General features: G+C 38.2%; 2 protein-coding genes across 2 annotated transcripts; one reads left to right on the plus strand and one right to left on the minus strand.

Moving 5' to 3' along the window:
- Positions 1-674: 674 nt before the first annotated feature.
- LOC128879464 (ubiquitin carboxyl-terminal hydrolase 34) lies at positions 675-16,129 on the minus strand. Its single transcript, XM_054128623.1, has 12 exons — positions 15,917-16,129; positions 15,390-15,486; positions 14,917-15,268; positions 14,543-14,840; positions 13,718-14,461; positions 6,926-13,638; positions 6,670-6,860; positions 6,427-6,604; positions 6,186-6,352; positions 5,434-6,104; positions 4,601-5,068; positions 675-4,504 (listed from the first exon to the last, which is right to left on the minus strand). Exons 1-12 carry the CDS (start codon positions 15,957-15,959, stop codon positions 4,230-4,232), a joined length of 10,197 nt encoding a protein of 3,398 aa, XP_053984598.1. The 5' UTR covers positions 15,960-16,129; the 3' UTR covers positions 675-4,229.
- A 1,028-nt stretch (positions 16,130-17,157) lies between these two features.
- LOC128880268 (uncharacterized) lies at positions 17,158-19,879 on the plus strand. Its single transcript, XM_054130157.1, has 2 exons — positions 17,158-17,478; positions 17,809-19,879. The coding sequence occupies exons 1-2, from the start codon at positions 17,335-17,337 to the stop codon at positions 18,001-18,003; spliced, it is 339 nt and encodes a 112-aa protein (XP_053986132.1). The 5' UTR covers positions 17,158-17,334; the 3' UTR covers positions 18,004-19,879.
- The last annotated feature ends 106 nt before the right edge of the window (positions 19,880-19,985 follow it).

Below are 19,985 nucleotides of genomic sequence, written 5' to 3' on the forward strand. Positions count from 1 at the left end.
ACACAATGGTGCGTTCTCTCTCGGTCTCGAGCGTATAGGACTGTCCTTATCGCACATTGGTGCGTTCTCTCTCGGTCTCGAGCTTATAGGACTGTCCTTGTCGGACACTATTGGGTATTCTCTCGCACTCGCGCGCATAAGTCTATCCTTGTCGCACACCTTTGCGTTCTCTCTTGCACTCACTCTGGGAACTCTGCGCCTACGAGCAGACAATCGGACCGACAAGCATACAAACATAGGGTGCCGCATAACAGGGGCACTCTTGGGACTACGAGATGGCAACCGAACCGACAAGACTGCTAACATAGGTTGCCGCATAGAAGGGGCACATCTTTCGTACGTATCAAATTGAACTTTACATTTTGGTATCAGGAGCACATGATACGCGAAGAGGTGGCACGATTGCGCCTACGGGCACGCAACCGGCCCGACATATCTGTAAGCATAGGTTGCCTAATTCAAGGGACACATTTTCGGTCGAAGAGGTGGCACAATTCTTTATTTCGTCTCGGAAAATGGAGAGGAAATTGAAGGGAAATTGAAGAGAAATGTGTCAGTCAGTGTTACAGTCAATGGGCGATAGCAATGGGGAAAGGCCCGAATTGAAATTTTGGACGGTTTGCCGAAGTACTCTAAGGGTTTAGATATGGTCGCATATAATAAGGAACGCAATAGAAGTTTAAAATGAAAAGAGTTTATTTATCATCGATCAAAAACTATACACCTTAAGTATATAAATGAATACATAAATGTAAACACATGCTGGAGATACAAATCTGGCGAAATAGTTCCGATACTTTCGGAAGGCTGATAAAATGTTAAAAGTATCATAGTACACCCCAAATGTATTTTTTTTATACAGTCTTAACCACCTCCGAATCGAATTACTCGAAAGCTCAAGCGTCCTATCGTGTGTGTATTTTTCGCTTTATTTATAAATATGGAGATTATCGAAACGCGTTTCGTAAGACAAAGGCATTTTGTCGTTTGGTAATAATTAAAACTAAATGTAAATGCTTCCCTCCCACGTTACTTCTATACGACCTACACGTCTTTTTTTTACATTCTTTCCTTCCGTTTTTCCTCAACTTCGCATCGAACTTAAATGATCTCCACCGACACGTAATAGTTAAAAATATTTGATTTTTGTTGTTGTTGTTGTTTCGTTTGAAAATCCATTGTAATGCGTGTGCGTGCACAGATACGTTTGTTACGTCCGTATTTCGTTTTGTTACATTTGCAAATCAGCGGAGAATAGACCTAATATCACTGATCACAGTGTTTTCATCACAATTACGTTATTACTTTGAATGTAGAAATACAGTTTTGTAACGTTACGCGATGTTAAACAAGCAGATACGAATACTTACTTCGTCTCTTGATAAAAACCTACCGAACATGTTTCGTTTCTGTTCTCAACGCCTATTAACAAACACATCGAGAGAACGAGCTTCTTAATGGGTAACATTAACGTGCCTGAAAGAACTGTCTACGCGAGAAAACATGAAATTAATACGCTCACTTATATTCCTTTTTATTTAATACTTATTGCGTCATGAAGTTCATCTTAAAACGGACTTGAAAGCAGTCGCCTTTATTCGTGGCGTAACTAACTCCTCGAAATTCAGGGTCATCAACTTGCAACAAACAGAAAACAATACATTTCCTATCGAATCGTTCCAAGTATTGTTTCACGTTTAATCATGTTGCAAGGGGGCAACAGTTTGGACGAACGCTTCTTTAACAGAACTGAGTTCATTACACAATAGACACGAATAACCAAATATTTCTAAACTTCTGATTAACTGTTCAAATAAAACATTGTTATCAAATTCTTTGTCGTGGTATACTCCCTTATCCATGCTGCATTCAAGATGAACAATACCGATTGCCTCCTGACTACAAATCAAGACAGACATAACCCCTTCGTTTACTGTCCTCGACACTTCTGCAAAGCAACCAAGAGTTCAAACAAAGAAGGTTATCCTAATGAGAACTGTGTCTATTAACCCGACATGGTATACCACGACACATATGAATAAAACGTACGACGAATAAAAGATAAACAATTTTCTATCCTCAATTCGTTCAATGTACTACTTGCAACTCGAATTATAAACCGAAATTGTATCTAAAAAATTGCTCGTCTTATTCATGGCCTCCTCTCCTTAATTAAATAATGTCAACGCGCCAAGGAAATAAGCATTTCGGCCAAGAACACCGATAACCTTAATCCTCGTTATTCGCTGCAATCATTCGTCGATTCGCTACTGTATCGTATCATCTAAATTGTAAATACACAGGTTGATTTCTGACGTTCAAAGTGGACGAGATATACTTTAGTGCCATCGTCTGACAATAAGCTCAATTATGACGAGAACGTGCGTCTGGTTATTAATCGCGTATATGTGTGTGCATACTCTCGCATTATACAAGCGTACACAATAAATTACAGATTCCTTGTTTAAACGTACTAGGCCTGGGTAAAACAGTATTTCGAATGTTACGTTGGGAATACGTATCGGGAAGTCTACTTTCCGATAAATCGATAGAAAATGCTGATTCGACGAGATTTCATTTCGAGATGACGCATGATTTATTTCGATGTGCGAAAAATTAAGTAAAATACATTTCTTGAGATATGCATGATTCGATAGTGTTCGAAGTACTATTTTACCGAGCAGCTAGAGTGACTCGAAAGATTCTAGCACGCATTTTCATTTAGAACACAGAATCATGGAAAAAATTGAAAATTGGAACACAATTGTATCGATTTCTTTTCAAATGTAGTTATTAATAAATAAACGAAATTACGACAAATATAAATTTTCCTTTTGTAACGGCGTACGTAGTAATCAATATAATTAAGCAATAAATAAAGTGTATACATAACGATTCATATGGATATGTTTTCTTTTTGAAAATTTCCCTTTGAAAAATTTCACAACTGTTCATTCGTGATGTGAGATCTTTATTTTTTTTTTTTGACGTTCATACAAGAGAGAGAGAGAGAGAGAGAGAGAGAGAGAGAGAGAGAGAGAGAGAGAGAGAGAGCGATTTAACAGTTTTATGAATGCTATGAAATCTTATTTATAATCATTGTAATTAAGAATGTCTGTACGGTCACAATTGTGAGAAAAATCATTAAAATTTGTTGTTTCAACGAAAATGAAATTTTCGCAAAAGAAAGAAAAATAGTAGTACGTAATACGAAAATTTAGAAAGGATAAGGTATAATTCTAGTAATTGAAACAATCACGATTTGTTGTGCATATTTTAGATGGATTCGAAAATTTCAATCGAAGAATTTTAATTTCTAAACACAACGAAATACATCCGCGAATATGAAAAGTAAATCTACCGGAATTATTAGGGCAATTTACCTTAAAGAAAAGAATAAATAAAGTGTTCTCTATCCGTGTGTATTTTGAACACGGTAGAATGAAAATTAGCATAATCCTACAACACGTTAATTGGTTGGAAATACACGCGACGAACTATAGGATAAAAGTACTGGTTCAACACATTAAAAGTACGATGAAAAGTATGTTACAATGACAAGTTAATGTAGATCAGCTTGTAGACCAGTGTGTAAATGAGTAACCATACTTGAAAACGCTGATTGAAAAAATATTATTTTTATACATTACCTTGGAAAATTTAAAGAACCCTGTGACATCTCTCAAAAATTGAGACAAGTATAAAAAAATGATTATAGTTTTAACGAAGCTTTTGTAATTGTATCTCTTGAGCTATCTCAAGGCTTTTCACAATTCCTGTTAATGAATACTGGGCGGCTTATATTACTGTACACACGAAATAGTGGTACGCAAATGTTTGCCAAGAGATAGGTAATCTCACAGCACTAACGAACATTTATTACATAAAATGAAAATTCTTCAGTCCTGATTAATGGTTCATTTCCTTTCCTTTTCTTTTGTTTTCATATTAGTATAACTTAAGTCGATAGAAGTATCTTATTCGCCTACATTTGGAAAATTAATCGCATCGGATACGTACGCAAAAAAGTATGTATCATTTCATGTTCTTCTTTTTTTCATTTTTTTTTTTATAAAACACAAAACGCACTAAAAATTTGTCCGTATAGATCCTGAACGTATAACTAAATTTCCGTCTTGTTATCTTAAAGAACCACACAGTTACACATAAACTTAGTCCTGTATTGTATGCTTCTACGGTAAAAGCACCATTCAAAAACATGTACAGAATTAGTTGCTTTTCGTTTGTAATTGCACAATCATTTGCAGATCGACAATGGTCTTCTCCAACATTTCAAGCCAAGAGACGTTTGTTAACGAACATCGTAACTGATTCGTGCAATTGTTAGCAGTCACGGTATCGATCAAACTCGGCGATATTGTACTGATACTCGTTGGAACGTTTTCAGCTTCGATGTTACTCTTGTGTCTTGATATGGTTTTATCGTCTCCAGAATCAGAGGAGGTCATGTCGTTCACTTCTGGTTTGTCTTTCTCTTCGACGTCTATGTCGGAAACAGTTTTTTGATCGTTAAGTTCTGTGATTGGTAGATGCAATTCCTTATCAGCTGTCTCACCGTCTTCATTGACATTAAACTTACGTTTCTTCGATGGATTCTCCGTTTCCTGTTGACTGGATTCTTTCACTTTAATGGATCTGGTTCGAGATAACAGCGTCTCTAGAGCTGGTAGCAAGCTAGACGGTGGTTTCAGTCTTGTACTGCTGCTATAGACCAGAGCCAGCGCTCTTAAGTCTCCTGTTAATCTATGAGCAGAAGCTTGAATATCAACCGCTTCGACCATCGCCACCATTGAACTAACCAGGTTATCGATAAGTAAACAAGTCTGTTCGGTCAACACGTGGTTAGCAAGTTTGGGAAAGAAAGTCTTAAGAAAGGCGTGAATTGCGGGAACTCCTAACGATGACCTTTCATCTAATAACACAGCGTCTACGTAGTCCACTGTGTAGGAAGAGCATAAAAGTGACGCAATATGTTTTCTGTCTATGTGTGTAGCAGCATGAACGTCTAACCATAGTCTAGGGAACAACGCTAAGTGTAATGGAACACCTGCAATTTAATACGTTCGTTACAAAATATATTAAAAATCATCAACTGTAAGGGGGTATTCTCATTTGACGAGTCAAAAAGATCTACGTTCCTTAAAGTTTAATCTTTTGAAAATGTGTTACTGCGATACTATATTCGAATGCAAAGAAGTAATGAAGTTACAACGATTTGAATAGAGCGACGCACCGCTGGAATGGTTCGTGAATGTGAAAAACGGGTTTATATGAACTTTTGTAGTCGAAGAGAGTTCTCCTTATGAGACTGGAATAGTAGACCAACGATTTGCGTTTCAGCCTATAACATTTTAAATATGAATTTTGAACCGAAAAAAAGGAATACCCCCTTAAATGGCAAACGGTATTTACCTTCAAAACCTAACATAGCGCTCAAGTTGACTAACGAGTCCATCATGCAATCATTATTGATCGCTAATCTGCACATTACGTCGATGAGTTCGTGATACGGTAAATAAAACTCAAGCAAAGCGCTGTCGTATTCCGGATCCACTCCTTTCGACGCTTCTAACTGAGAATGCGGCACGGCCATTTGAACCATCGGCCGAGCAGGTCGAGTAGGCATCTTCCCGGAAGGAGTAGATCTTCTTGGAAGGTATGAACCAGGTGGGACAGCGGCGTGAGGTTCTTGGAGAGCTGCATGGCAGTGTGAGAGCAAAGGTGCTAAAATTAATATAGCTTCAGCAGGAACAAGCATGACGAGCTCTTTCAAAAGATCTATAGCAAGATTTCGCATATCCGGAGGATTGTACGTATTCAACAACGTTGCTAATTTTCGAAGAATGTCCGGCCATTCTTTGCAATTGGCCAATATATTTCTCGCATCAGGTCCTTCTCTGGCAGTTCTGATGCACCGTACTAGTTCCACAATAATTGCTATTAATTCAGCTAGGTCTCCAGCAACGTGGCACGCCGTGGCTTCATGATACATGATATGTAACATATGAAATGCTTCCAAAGCCATACTTAATCCTCCGTTATACACAACGTACAGACGATCATCATCTGATTCAATAAGGATTCTGTAAAGTATTGTATGATTGTATGTCTAGCCCCTTAAATATCGTCAACAACAAGAATAGAATTTTTATTAAATGTTATACCGGAACGCAGAGATGAGGGTAGCCCAACATGACCGTCCGTCTAATCCTTGTAAATAAGAAGATAATGTTCCTCTCCTAAATGACGCGACCTCCGATTCTTCTTGCTCCGTTTGATCAGAGTGTCTTGCAACTAATAACTGCATCAGTTTAAAAAGTTCGTCAACAGCCTATAAAAAAAATAGAGAGCTGTATACCAATTTAAAGAAATATGATAATCAATATAATAAAATATAAATCTTACAGTCGAATACTGAGTAGGATGAGGTGTAATGTTTTTGAATGCCCATTGAATATTTTGGTGTGCAGCTAACTGTCGTGTAAAAGTGCGCGATTGTTGACAGCAAAGTCGTAACAAACCATAATAAGCAGGTAACATTACTCTGTTAAATAACACCACGTCCTGGTCCTCGTGGTCGGCTCTAGAAAAGCGTATACAATTGAAAAGAACAATTACTACAGGCGCGTTAAAAGAGACGACACTTACAGTATATAGTTAAATGCAATATTTTTAGTAATGTGCGGATTATGAAGTATTAGAGCAACGTTTTCTGGACAGTCTGAGCAAACGTGGTACCAGAACAATAGTACAGCTTGCTTATTGTGATGAACTGGAATGCTAGGCTCAGAAAGTTTCGGGTGAAATAATGTCCATAAATCATTTAAATATTGTCCAAACTGAAAAGAAATATTTTTTTTTTATAATAATTCAATGACGTCTAAGCACATCATCGTGTACCTACCATTAATTTTTCCGTCTTGGAAACAACGCAATATGTGAGTAATGCAAAATAGGCAGTGAGTTTCATTGTACCATGAGTCTGTATATCGATGTAATGTCTTGCGGGTTGCAATAATCGTAGAAGTGCCGTGTATATTTGATGCAAGATTAAAGTAGCTTCTGGAGATAGTTGGAGTTCTCTAGACGTATTGCATCCCAAACCTAATCTGTGAGCACTGCGATAACCCTGTCTGAAATGGGTAGAGGGTACCAGAGAGACGAGAAGAAAAGCAGCAGCAGAACGAACTCTTTGATTCGAATGTTCCAACAGGAAATGTTGCAACCACGTGTCCAAGCCTTGTAACACCCAAGCGTGCGCGAGCTTGCTCCTTGTTACAGCTAAAGCTAGCCATTCCAATGCCCCGTGCGGTGCGACTCTAGCCGCTTCCCACACTCTGCCTAATATCAGCTGGGTCATACAAGGCAGTCCACTTGGTCCTGAGCTCTCCGTTAACAATGTTAGAAGTTTGAAAAATGGTTGGCACACGTCTGTATGTTTCGTTATAGCTTGGAATATCATTGTCACAATATGTATGGCTAATCTATCGTTCCAACGACATAAAGATTGAATTAAATTTCGCGTCTGATTGAGATTGATGACGTCTCGTGTTTGCTGATATAAGAAGGGAAATCCTTTGCCTCCTGCCACGGCGCTAAGATCAGCTGGAGACAATGCCAATCTGTGGTCAGGTCCCCTGCTACGTTCAACCAAGGTTGCTATCAGTGTGATCATCTTATCTAAAGATGCAGGTCTCAGTTTCTCCGTTGGCATGGCAACGATCTCTTCCTCTTCCTCTTCTTCGCTAACCGAGTCAACAAATTCATGCGTCTTGTGCCCGAGATAAAAGTTCACCATGGTCGATATGGCTTGCACTCTTATCAGAAACAGAGTCTCTTCCTCGCCCATTTTGCTAAATTCATATAAAAAACTGAAGTACTCGGTGAGATGTTTCAAATGTTGTTTCGCATGTTCCATGAGGGACAACAGCATCCTCACGAATCTTGTTACGCATGACCGTGTACCCACGGTATTTATATCGTTCTCCTCGTCGCAAAGAAGATACAGAGGTGCTTGAGTAGCGCGCAATCGTTGTATGACGTGAATGCACAACCTTTGAAACATCTGCCTTACCATTTGATTAGGGCACTTGACTAGAATTTGAATCGGCCACCACGAATCCCCAGCCATTCTTTCGAGGAATCTAGCGCATGCACCAGCCGAACTGTTAAACTGTTTCGTTAACAGTTCCACCCATTGTACCATAGTTGGCTTTTCCTTTGCATGGATGAAGGTTTCCATAAAGAACGACGTTGAAAGATCAGCTGACATTTCTGTTATATCAGGTTGCACGGAAAGCAACGTTTGCGGTATGTAGCCACATATCTGCCACATAAATGTGAAATACGTGTGCTCGAATATATTTTTATCTTGTAAGAAGTGCATGTTGTCTTGCCATATCCAATCTTCGAGTTCTTTGTTCAACTCTAAAGGTGGTAGCTTGTTAGTGTTCTTTTGAACCAACGAAGAGGGTTGCCGTCCGTTTGGACTGGACACGGTGGCTTCTTCCTCTTTAGCTTGATCGCCAGAATCTGCGCACCATTCGTAGAAAAGCATATAAGCAGAATTAGTTTTCTCGAAACTGAAATCCATGAATTTGTCTGTAACTGAATCGTAAGTTTTACTTGTCATTTCGCCACCGAAACATTCTGCTGCTATTTGATTCGGATCGAACGGTTTAACCTCGGCGTCGTTAAACAAAAACCATTTATCTTTATTAGGAGACGTGCGATCTCTAATGAAACTATAATAGTGTCCACCGTCGGCTGTTCCAGTATGAACCGTTACGCCTATTAAATCGTATTGATAATATTCCTTTTCTTCTTCGTCGGCGTCGTTATCCACCCCTGGTTGACAGTCGCCTTCGGTTTTCTTCTTCTCCGATGCTTTCTTCTCCTCTTGATAATGTTGAGGCATAAGTTTCTTCTCGACGTATCCAGACATGTCCAATCTCAGCGGAAAACTAAAATGTGTATTCACTTTCTCCTTTAACATGGTTCCCATATTGAAAGTGTAACGCATTGTATTAAAGCACAATATATGCGGTAACTTCTTAAAACACGCTCTCTTCTCAGCTCTGGCTTTCTTACCGCACTGTGAACACGTGTACATGTTGTCTCCTTCGAGGGTGTCTTTCACTGTAACTTCATCTAAACTTTCATAAAGATTTCTCATGTCTGCTACCTGACAGCGTACCGTATAAAATTCTTCGAGTGTCCTACTTACGTGTTCGCAATCCAAGGATACGACATTATTAGATATCACACCGCAAAACAGCGTTTTCACCAAGTTCTTCAAATCGGTCGTCATTTCCTCCAGTTTTGATACGAGGTCTATAAAGAACTCGGCCATATCCTTTTGTTCTCCCGTGTTGAGTGGCTCGTGGTTCATAGTATACACCCGACAGAAGCTTCGAGGATTGTAAGCTTTTCTTTCAGACTCCAAAAGATAGGCGAACATTCTCTGCAGTTCTCTCAACGTGAGCTGGTGTTTGTTTGCTCTGTTACAATCGGCACCTAATATCGAGATACGGGCTTGTGGCATCATGTACAGATGTTGCATGCAGCTGGCCATGTAACAAGTTGCGCCTAAATTCGTCAGGCCTACGTATCCGCAATCGGAACGTCCGTCTTCGTGTGGCCAGTAATCCCACGGATACGGGGAATGAGGTCCAGGTTTGTGCTGGGCCAACAGTTTCTCGTGAAGAATTCTGTAATTGTCAGGAGCAGATTTCACAAGTTCCACCAAAAGATCGAAAGCTGCCGACCTGGAGACTTGGCTTTTACATTTTGGAACATGTTTCGATCGAGGATTTGGCAACGCAAATAGGAAGTCGAATACTTCGTGCAATAAGTTTTGTCCGATTTTTCCCTGTTTACATGGTGGATTGTGCGTCATGATGTTACAAGTAAGATTCAATAATCCCACTAAGCAGTCGTCTTCGATAGTGTTGTGACGCGTCTCGAGATGTTCTCTATTTAAAACAGAGTCGATCACTCTTATTGCCAAAGCTTCGATATCTATTGTCGAATTGGAGTCATCCGAACCTTCCTTGATAGCTTCTTCTGGGAGAGAATCGACTAATCGACAAACGAGCCAAAAGTAATCTCTGCAAGCAGGTCCGTATGGTTCTTTCCCGTCGTCGAGTACCGAATGCAGGTGTAGCGGCAAGTCGGGTTTTCGATGAGAAGGCTGCATTGCCTCCGCGATCACAAGGTGCTCTAATAACGTGTTTAGCATTGGTACGATCAAATTGGGAATATCAGAATTGTCATCGTCGGATCCTGTAGTACCCAAACATAATCTATATAGTGCTGTACAAACCTCTCTTCTCACTGCTGGTTCGGGATCTTCTAGAACCAGTCTTCGTAACCATGTCTTACCAAACGGCTCTGACGACAAGAACAGATACTGTCTAACAGTTTCGTCGCTGTGTACCCAACAAACTAGTAGAGCCATAGTGTAATGTATAACTTGCGATCTTCCGAACAGTCCTGTCTTGTAATGATTCGGATCTCTGGGCAAGGATGCTTCGTTTAATATACTCGTTATTCGAGACATGACAGCGTCGACGTTCATCATCGAAAGCATCGCTTCGCTCAATTTAGGTACGAGCAATTTGTCCGCTTTACTACGTTTCTTTTCTTCTTTAACAACGCCCAAATGACACAGTTGCTTCAACAGACTAGCGAGACAGTCCTGCTGCCACTCGCTACCGTCTCCTTGTTCTAAACATCCAGACATAAAAATATCGAACAAATGACGCAGGCCACCGTGCTGAACGAACAACGCAGACCAAGCAACATCCTTTTCCTTATCGTCGTGATTATCGTCTGCATCCCCGCCACCCTCGTGGGCAGCTGTAGAGGATGTAGAGTTCACGGTAGAAGGCTGACTCGTAGTACTACGTCTACTCAAAGATTCTACGATATATAAAGAATACATCAATTTTTGAGGACTAGCAGGATCTAACAATTCTTGCAGAGTGGTCTCTCCCAACTTCTGGAAACCTCTTAGTAAAGTTGGACTAGTCGGTAGCAACGTTAATGTGTCCCAAACTCTCCTCGAAAGTACTTGAGCTTTCGTATGAGGAATCTCCTGTCCTCCTTTAACAACCGTTTTCATGGCGCTCAGAGTCCTCATCAACGTAAACAACTGTTCAAAGTATTGCGGTCGCAATAACAATAACGTTGGTAAAGATTCTCGAGGAGGAGGTGGTAAAAGGGACGGCGAGTCCATGTCTCGTTTGTTACATCTACCTGTACCGTTACCCCGACCAGCGCCAGGTGAAATGAACACTAGTTGACCATCTTTAAAGCCCATCTCTTGCAATGTTTTCTCGTCGAAATCGATAGTTAGCTCCTGACCCTGCGTAATCATTCTAATCGGGCCATCTGTAAGTAGGGATCCCAATACCGATCCATTATTCTGACTCGAACTCGTAGTGGATAAAGACTTTTCTTGATTATTCTGTGTATCATCCCACCATTTAGCAACTTCTGCTCTTAGATCGGCGACATAATCGGTGCTGAGAAGGGTGAAGCTCGTTTTTTCAGGGATTCCAGCAGGCTGTACAAATATTCTTAATTGTTGTCCCTTTTCAGAAGTGTTCATGGCTACGTGACTGCCGGCACCTCTGCCTTCCAATACCCAGCGACGCAAATGATACGCGTACCGTTTTCGAAACGCTTCCAGGTGCGTTCTTAGCAATAACAAAGCTCTTTGTATGCAACGTAAACTAGCTTCTTCGTTCGTTTCTAAATCACCGCTAGCCGCGGCAAGATGGGTCATGCACTGCGAAACAAATTCTGCTTCTTGAGTCAGCTGCCTGGACATGTAATATCCGTTTAAATATTGTATAGCCGCCATACTAACGTCTGTACTTTTAGCTTTCAACGCGATTCTCCATAGGAAATCCATACCAACCGAATCCACGTCTCTTAAAGGTCTATCCAAATGCGCAGCGGCCAAACGAGCCAAGTTGCACAATTGTTGGAAAAGACTAAGGCCAATCATGCTGATAGTTTCGGGTGGTAGACTTGGCAATTTGCGCATGCATAAATGTTTAAGTGTGTCCATTCCGAGAGCGTGCTGTTCCGTTGACTTTGCTTGACTGAGCAACCAACTGAAGAGCTCGTCAGCGCATGTTGGATCTTGCGACAAACACTGCCACAATATATCTACTTGCTCTAGGCTCAAGCGAAAACAGTCGGGTGAACCCAGAGGCGAAAATATCGATGATAAAAACTGCAATCTAACTTGTATTTCCGTTTGATGGGAATACAAACTGTTTTTTGGACCTGTACTGGTATACGTCTTTAGGTTATTGAAAAAATGTTTCATCATTCCACGTTCGCGATCCGCCCATGTCGTTATCGTATGAGCGTCCATTGCGCCGAACTGTTGGAAACTGGCGAGTAATTTAGGCAATAGCCTCAGAGACACAACCACGGAACGGTTGGTCGCGAGATTCTCCAAGCAACCTTCTATGAACTTCATAGGTATCAATCGATCAACATTGAAGCAAAGAAGGTTGCATAACGCCTTCTCAGCTTCCAAAGCTAGACCTTCTCCTAAATGACCAATTTTATCGTCTTGCAGCAAGTCCCACAACAATGTACTTCCAGGTTTACACACGGTATCCAAGTTGAATTGGGAACTGACGCGCGTAACTGTTTGGCGAACGCTCCTCACTTGCGGAGGACGACAAACAGATCGTCTGATCGTCATCGTCGGATGGGAATGATGAGGATGATAAGCTTGCATTTGTATAGCTGTTAAATGGCGTGCCGCTAATTGAGCTAATTCTTCTTCGCAACCACTCTCCTCTCCATCGAAGTCTGCCATATTCTTCTCACTTTTATTCGATATTCTACTACTATAAGATCCTTCCTCGTCTGAAAGCATTTCGTCTAAACCTGAAGGTAAAAACGTCGGTCCTGTCGCGTGTACTAAACCAGCGAGTTCAGATATAACAGCGCCGGGTCCATCCGCCGCTGCGAGAACGCCAACTACGTCGCTATCGTCTTCGTCGTGCGAAGTATCCGCAGAGTCTGGAGCTCGATCCACGTTGTGCCCTACTAACGACATGTACTTATTTTTATTAGCTCTTCTCAGCAGTGCTGCTGTTGTTGGAACTTGTTGATCGCTTGGATCTAAAGCCATCGCCTGCTGTTTCACCCGATCCAGCGCATCGACATCTTTCGGCTCGTCTAAAGACGCTAGTCCACTCGCATCCAAAGTATTGTTCAAAACGTCTTCCGTTCTATTCTTCATATCCAATATTAAATCCTTTGCTTTCATACCACTTTCTTGATTAACAATGTCTTCGAATGTTTTATTCGCGGTAACTAAAGAACGTTTTTGTGGTTTTTTCCGTTTCCTCAACACTTTCCTCTTCTTCTTTTCGATCGCGACCGCTTCTTCCGCGTTGGATTTCTCTGTATCAGCCTCCGCATCCGAACCACTTTGTTTTTCCTTTATGTCGTCTTGTATGGCGCACGTTGAATCCTTCATCTGTTCAGGATTACATTCAGATTTCTCTAATGAGGAACCTTCCGCTTCGTTCAAGTTCGTTTGAACGACTGCGGTACCCACGCTTTTTGCTTTGAAAGGACCTATGAATATTTATATATTTATTCCTTAATTTATATAGATTCACAGACAAGGAAACCAACGTTTCCGTATACAACATACCTTCTCCATCGCTGCTATCGCCTCTCGCCTGTTTCCTCGGCGAAGGTCCTTCGGATGGAGCAGGACTAGGTTCTTCTTCGTCTTCGTCTGGACTGCTTCCATCCATTCCACTAGGATCGCTAGTACTGCTACCGCCAACACCACTAGCGCCTCTTAAAATTTCTCTATTTTTTATAGTTAAACCTCTTGGATAACCCGAACCACCTGCTGTCCAAATAAATTTGATCAAAGCAGACGCCAGGAATAAACTCTGTTCCGTGTGGTCTTTTGGCTCTAATTTGCCTAACAAGGAGTATAAATGTAAAACTGGAGTCGGAGCCAAATGTTTTACTAAAGGTGCCAACAAATCATATACTGGGCGTCCGCAGTGCTTCAACTGCGCAGCTTGCCACATGGTGTCCATGTCCGAGGACGCGATTCTACCTTCCATTGCTAAGAAACTTAATACAATGTGACTCTGTTTAATAACTTCTACATGCAAATTTGGTCCAAATATATGAGCTATTATATTATTTTCGGTTAACCAAGCGGCCAACGCGTGGCCTACTTGTTCCACTTCAGCGACAGTTTCGCTATTGCAGAGTTCATTGAATGCAGTGATATGAGCATTTATCTGAGCTATTCCTGCTAGTCTCATAGTTAAAGTTGTACTAGTAAAATATTTAAATGCTAAATCCAATCCATCGCGATCGAAACTTGGCAGAACGGCATCGATGGGATCCTTCACGGCGCTCCACATGAAATCTACATTTAAAACATAACAAATTTACAATAAAATAAAATAAAATCGCGAGAAATGATCTGCGTTTTACTTGCGAAATTTACCTGCCATTGTTCTGACTGCGGGTGTGCGCAATTCTTTGTCCCCTAAGCGGCACATGTATTTCATAACACGACTGCGCAAAGGTATAAAAAGCTGAATAACACTACCATAATTCAACCAAAGTTTCAAGTTACAAATCACTGCAACCATGGAGTGTGCAAGACTAACGGGCAAAGTGTTCTCCATATCGAAACAAGCCGACATTAAATTGAAGCCACCTTGATGGCAAAATATGGAAACTGCTCTAATCAAAGGAGCTGGTACTTCTGGATCGTGGGGCTCGCAATATCCTCCTTCATCCTTTAAAAACAACGAAAAATAATGCAGAATGTTCTATTGAAACAAACATAATATTTATGCATAATAAGAACATTACTTTTATCGGAGCTAAAGGATTGATTGCACCACCATGCTTCATCGCGATATAGAGAGGAAAATTTAATAAAAATATCTTTGAAAGAAGGTGGAATAATTTTTCTCTATCCTGCTGAGACCAATTCTGTTTTGCTTGCATCTCTATTTGCGCAAAATCGGAGTCGTCGACCTTTCCTTCATCTGTTTTTTCCTCTTCTTCTTTCTCATTTTTGGGCGGTGCTTTCCCAACGTTAGTTTGTTGCCCATTTTGTTGTATTATTTGTAATTGTTGTAGTGTGCATAACACAACGCTTTGCGTCAGTCGTATGAATCGGTCAAAATTTTTTATTTCTCGATAACAGCACATACATTGCCTAAAATGATAAAGACAAAAACAGTTCTTTCAAGATAAAATTAAAGAACTGTTGTTCAAGGCCTGTATAAGTTCATAAATTTATATTTTACATATAGGAGAAAATGAAAATGAAATCAGACCTTTGCACCCATTGATTAACATAATGCAGCGTTATGTCCACATCGGAAATACAAAGAGTGGCCAATCCATCTTGTTCCTTCGATGATCTTTCATCATCTAAATGCAAATTACAAATTAGACACAGAGAAAGACATTTGAAAATAAAACGATAAATATTTCACAATCCACTACAAACTACTTTAATATGTCGTACAATTTCGATATTAATTACGACTTCCGATAATACATTACAATTAAGTACAGCTTTGTTACAGCATTCAAATATTACAGTATGTATTCGTGCATCGGTTAATAAAAAGCCTTGAAGACCAACATAAGCGTTAAGGTTATACGTTGTAACGCTATTCTGGAAACACCGCGGCTGAAAAAATTACGCGTAGCTACGAATTCGATATTATTTTATGCAATATGTCATCCTTGGCTCGCTCGCATTGAATAGTTAGTTGACGTCGCGAAAGTAAAAGTTCGCAACATGCAACAGAGTATAATAGGTTAACACGAAAGATATTGTATATATTTTGCTTACAGGAAAGCAGAAGGTCGTGAAAGTCAACACACACATCGCACATGGTTTCCTCTCTTTAGCCCCTGAAAGGCTTTTAATCACGTCAAGTTCATCACTCAACTTCACCACCATCCATCCCAAAAGTTGGTAATATTATTAAACATTTGTATTCTTGATTATCCTCAACAGTTGATTAATTCGTTAGTCACCATATTGCTTTTTTATGCAGCTGCGTTCACTCGCCGCTTACTTCAGATGAGCAACGGCGGAATATCTTTTTATTTCGCAAAATTCTTTCGCATCCGCACGACACGATATTACAACAACGAACGAATTTAACGCGATCACGATCCGCGATTACGATCGTTCGAATAATATTCTAATAATGTTTAATCTACTGTTTATTAATATGAATGTCATTATGACAGAAGACAGCTGATCGCCGCCATATTTTATCGAATTAATCTGATGTTTTAAATATTCTTCCGAGGTTTTAAACAGTAATTGCAGTATGAACAAACAAACTATTTGGTTAATATAAAAAAAATAGGTTAAATGGATAATTTTACAATGGTCATTTATAAATCATACATGTTCGTCGGTTTTTATAAGTATTGTAATATCGAATATTTGTCGTTTAAAATTTATGTAGCATATAATTAATAAAAAAAACAATATTGTATCATTTATAAAAAGTACATAGTCTGGTTTCGATTTATGTTATTGGAAATCATTTATATGAGTTCATAAATTTTATGAAAAATCATGTTATCTGTATGATTATTATTAATATGATTAAAATATAAATAAATATTATTGTACGAGGCCAAAGACAAGTCATTTCTCGCTCAACAAAAATAATTACTCAAACTTATGAACTTATAAAGTTTAAGCTGTAATATCAAGGATTTAAAAATTTCACTTCGTTCACTTAACATTTATTTCGCTTTACTTAATTTTACTAATTAAGTATAGCTAACGAATTCAAATACTTATTTCGTGATGAACAATTAGTTTAAATAGATCTGTAAAAATAGATCCGTAATGTTTTTTCGATGGTCAATTTATAACCTCGTAGATTTTCCATGTGATTTCTAATTCCTAAAATATTCGGAAACTTCCAAATTGAATTTAATGTTAAATCATATGAATATTTATATTTATAATATGTTGTAATGGTAATAACAATATCGTTATTGTTGCATGCAACAATGTGTATTTCGATACATGTATACGGTCCTGGTGAGAGTAGAATCCCAGTGCTAGTAGCGCCAGTTGTCCAGAACTATGATAAACAAACTTAATCTTGAAGGAAGCACAACATCTTGTGAGATTTCATAGAAGAGTAAGTTACGTGTGAAGTTATTGACGCGTGTGACGGATTAAAGAGTTTCGATAAGTGCCATATCAAAAAGCGTAAATATAAGCAAACAATCAAAATGGGTAGCACGGATAAAGCCGTGATCACGGGATTTATATGCAGACTTTGTAGTAAGATGAACCGTTTCGTGATCCATATATACGGCGAAGAGGGTGAAAGAATGAAACTCGCCGAAAAAATAAACGCTTATCTTCCAATTACGGTAAAAATCATTTCTCTACATTTTTACACCTTAATGTTTTCCTAGTTTCTAAAATTCTCAATTACATTTCCATTTGTTACATCAGTCACTGTGCACAACTGGTTAAGATTTCATCTTATCCAACTTACATTTGTCGATGTTTTATTTGATTTGTATATACGGGTGTAAATGATAATCTACTGTCAGATAAAAGCAAAAAGAATTAAACCATTTTCGATACGTTATTCGTTAAAATTAAAATTATAATTTAATTTCTAATATATGATAGTAATAACATTAATAATTACATTTACATCAAGACACATAAAACTTTATCCTTTTGTCACACAGGTAAACATGAATGATCCATTACCAAAAACAGCGTGTCTACATTGTATCGAACGGCTAGAAGCTCATCATGAATTAATGGAGCAATTTATGTTCGCTAAGAGAAGGTTAACTACTGAAAATAAGTCGTCGACAGTAGCATCATCATCTGCACAAACTCTTGATACTGCCCCAGCATCTAGCCCACCCCCGTGTTGACATATAGAATTAAAAGCAGAAGATATTCTCGCTCGATACTATTAAACATTTTCTGTATCTTATTTGTCGCGTTACTTTAGTAATTTATTACTAGAAGAACATGAAACTGTTGAACAAAAAAGCAGGTATAAAGTTAATGAATTTATTTGGCAATCTATAAAACTATCAGAGTGATCTACTTGTTTTTAATCTTAAATTTTTTTTTGTTTTTGCATCAGTTGTCACAATCTTTTTTTATACAACATAATGGACTATTTGTAAAAAATCACAAAATGTCATCTATTTTTTTCTTGACTGATAATGAAATGAAATATATTTATATAAATAATGCTTCAGATATACATACATTTGGGCATACGCAATAATGTTAACATAATTGAATTTATATTTTATTTTATGTATTCTGTATTATTTTTCATTAGGAAATACTTTCAGACATTTTTTTAACGGTTCTTGATACTATTGTACCTTCAATGCATCCATGTTACTGGTGTACAAAGATAAATAAAGTAGATAGGTGTATTCAAATAATTTCTTAGACTATTAGGTAATATCACACGAAGTAATCAAATATAGAAAAAAGAAAAAAAGGCTTTAGTTAACAAAATTTGTACTAGCACTATGTATCATATACACGAGATTGCCAATATTGTTGAACATTATATTATTCATACTCTCTCCATAATTCAGTATCAATAGTTAAAATGTCGTAACACTATATGTATATGGTACAAAGTATGATAACATGAATGTTTGCATAACTGTATTGTATTAACATACATTATTGTGCAGAGTTTAACAAAATTTTAATGTTCACCATTTAAGTTGCAATATAATAAATGTATACAAATTTGTAAACATAGAATTTTAATTGAATGAGATATTTTATTGTTATATTTAAGACTCTAGAATCTTAATCGTGACCCAAGGATAAATAACCACTATAATTTGTTAAGATAAGATTTATTTCTTAACAATACTCACTAACACAATTAACTGTTATGCGGAACAATATTACTGATTGACGACACAATCCGAATTGTGCTCACTACATGTATTATTTCGCATGTAATTCATGATTTACAACAGGGAGAAACATTGTCTTTAGAAGTCAAGGATGCGTTCGTCACTCAAACATCGTTGTTGTACATTTTTAGAGATTTCAATATAATCCGCGAAATATTATTTCCTTTGTTTTGCTTTTTCAAATATGCTGTGAATTATCACTTAAGTAACAATAATATAAATTTGTTGTATCTGTGACTAAATGTATAAATAATAATGTCTTTCTACATCAAACTGATACTGTAAAGTTTATTGTTAACACCGGTACCGTAATGTTTTTTTCATTAATATACTTCTTAAATGTAGATTGTAGACAGAAATAAAACAATGATAAGTGACTAACACGTTATTAACATCGCAATTCTGTTATCTATTATTTCGCCCTTTATCATAGAATTTCTAAGATTCGCGGTGAGTGTCGATACACATCCTTCGAATTTCTTAAGGCAAATGTATAATATGTGCTACTGAAAGATTTCTGAAACCATTATACAATAATATGCGCAGCTATATTCATATGTGGTAAACAACTACAGAAACCTGATTTATGAGTGGTTCAACACGCGCGCGCACATACACAACACACACACACAGAGTGTAAAATATGTACAAAGATTTGCGGCGCCCAATTCCTAATTCTTTCCTTTTGCCGCAATCAGTGTGTGACCATGTTGTTTGATATTATAAAGCACGTCCACGACTGATCTTTTATAAAAAATATATAATATATATATCTATATAAAATTTCATTCTCTTTTCAGCCAACATCTCTTCGTACAAATTTAGTTGCATTCAGTGTATTTGATTTCGTTTTCTGCGACTTATCCCTTAAGTTTAACCTTTTTATGTACGTTTTATTTATTAATACCTGGGGTACTCTGACATCCAAATACAAATATAAATGCATCTTTGCCCAA

Source organism: Hylaeus volcanicus, chromosome 7, assembly GCF_026283585.1.
Source record: "Hylaeus volcanicus isolate JK05 chromosome 7, UHH_iyHylVolc1.0_haploid, whole genome shotgun sequence".
Taxonomy (NCBI): domain Eukaryota; kingdom Metazoa; phylum Arthropoda; class Insecta; order Hymenoptera; family Colletidae; genus Hylaeus; species Hylaeus volcanicus.

What these genes read in the sequence shown, in the direction of transcription:
- LOC128880268 (XM_054130157.1), top strand. Translation starts at nt 17,335, where the DNA reads ATGGGTAGCACGGATAAAGCCGTGATCACGGGATTTATATGCAGACTT. An exon ending in ACGCTTATCTTCCAATTACG is followed by an intron (nt 17,479 to 17,808) that starts GTAAAAATCATT and finishes TTTGTCACACAG; the next exon opens with GTAAACATGAATGATCCATT.
- LOC128879464 (XM_054128623.1), bottom strand. Translation starts at nt 15,959, where the DNA reads ATGTGCGATGTGTGTGTTGACTTTCACGACCTTCTGCTTTCCT. An exon ending in GTTAATCAATGGGTGCAAAG is followed by an intron (nt 15,269 to 15,389) that starts GTCTGATTTCAT and finishes TTATCATTTTAG; the next exon opens with GCAATGTATGTGCTGTTATC. An exon ending in ATCCTTTAGCTCCGATAAAA is followed by an intron (nt 14,841 to 14,916) that starts GTAATGTTCTTA and finishes TTGTTTTTAAAG; the next exon opens with GATGAAGGAGGATATTGCGA.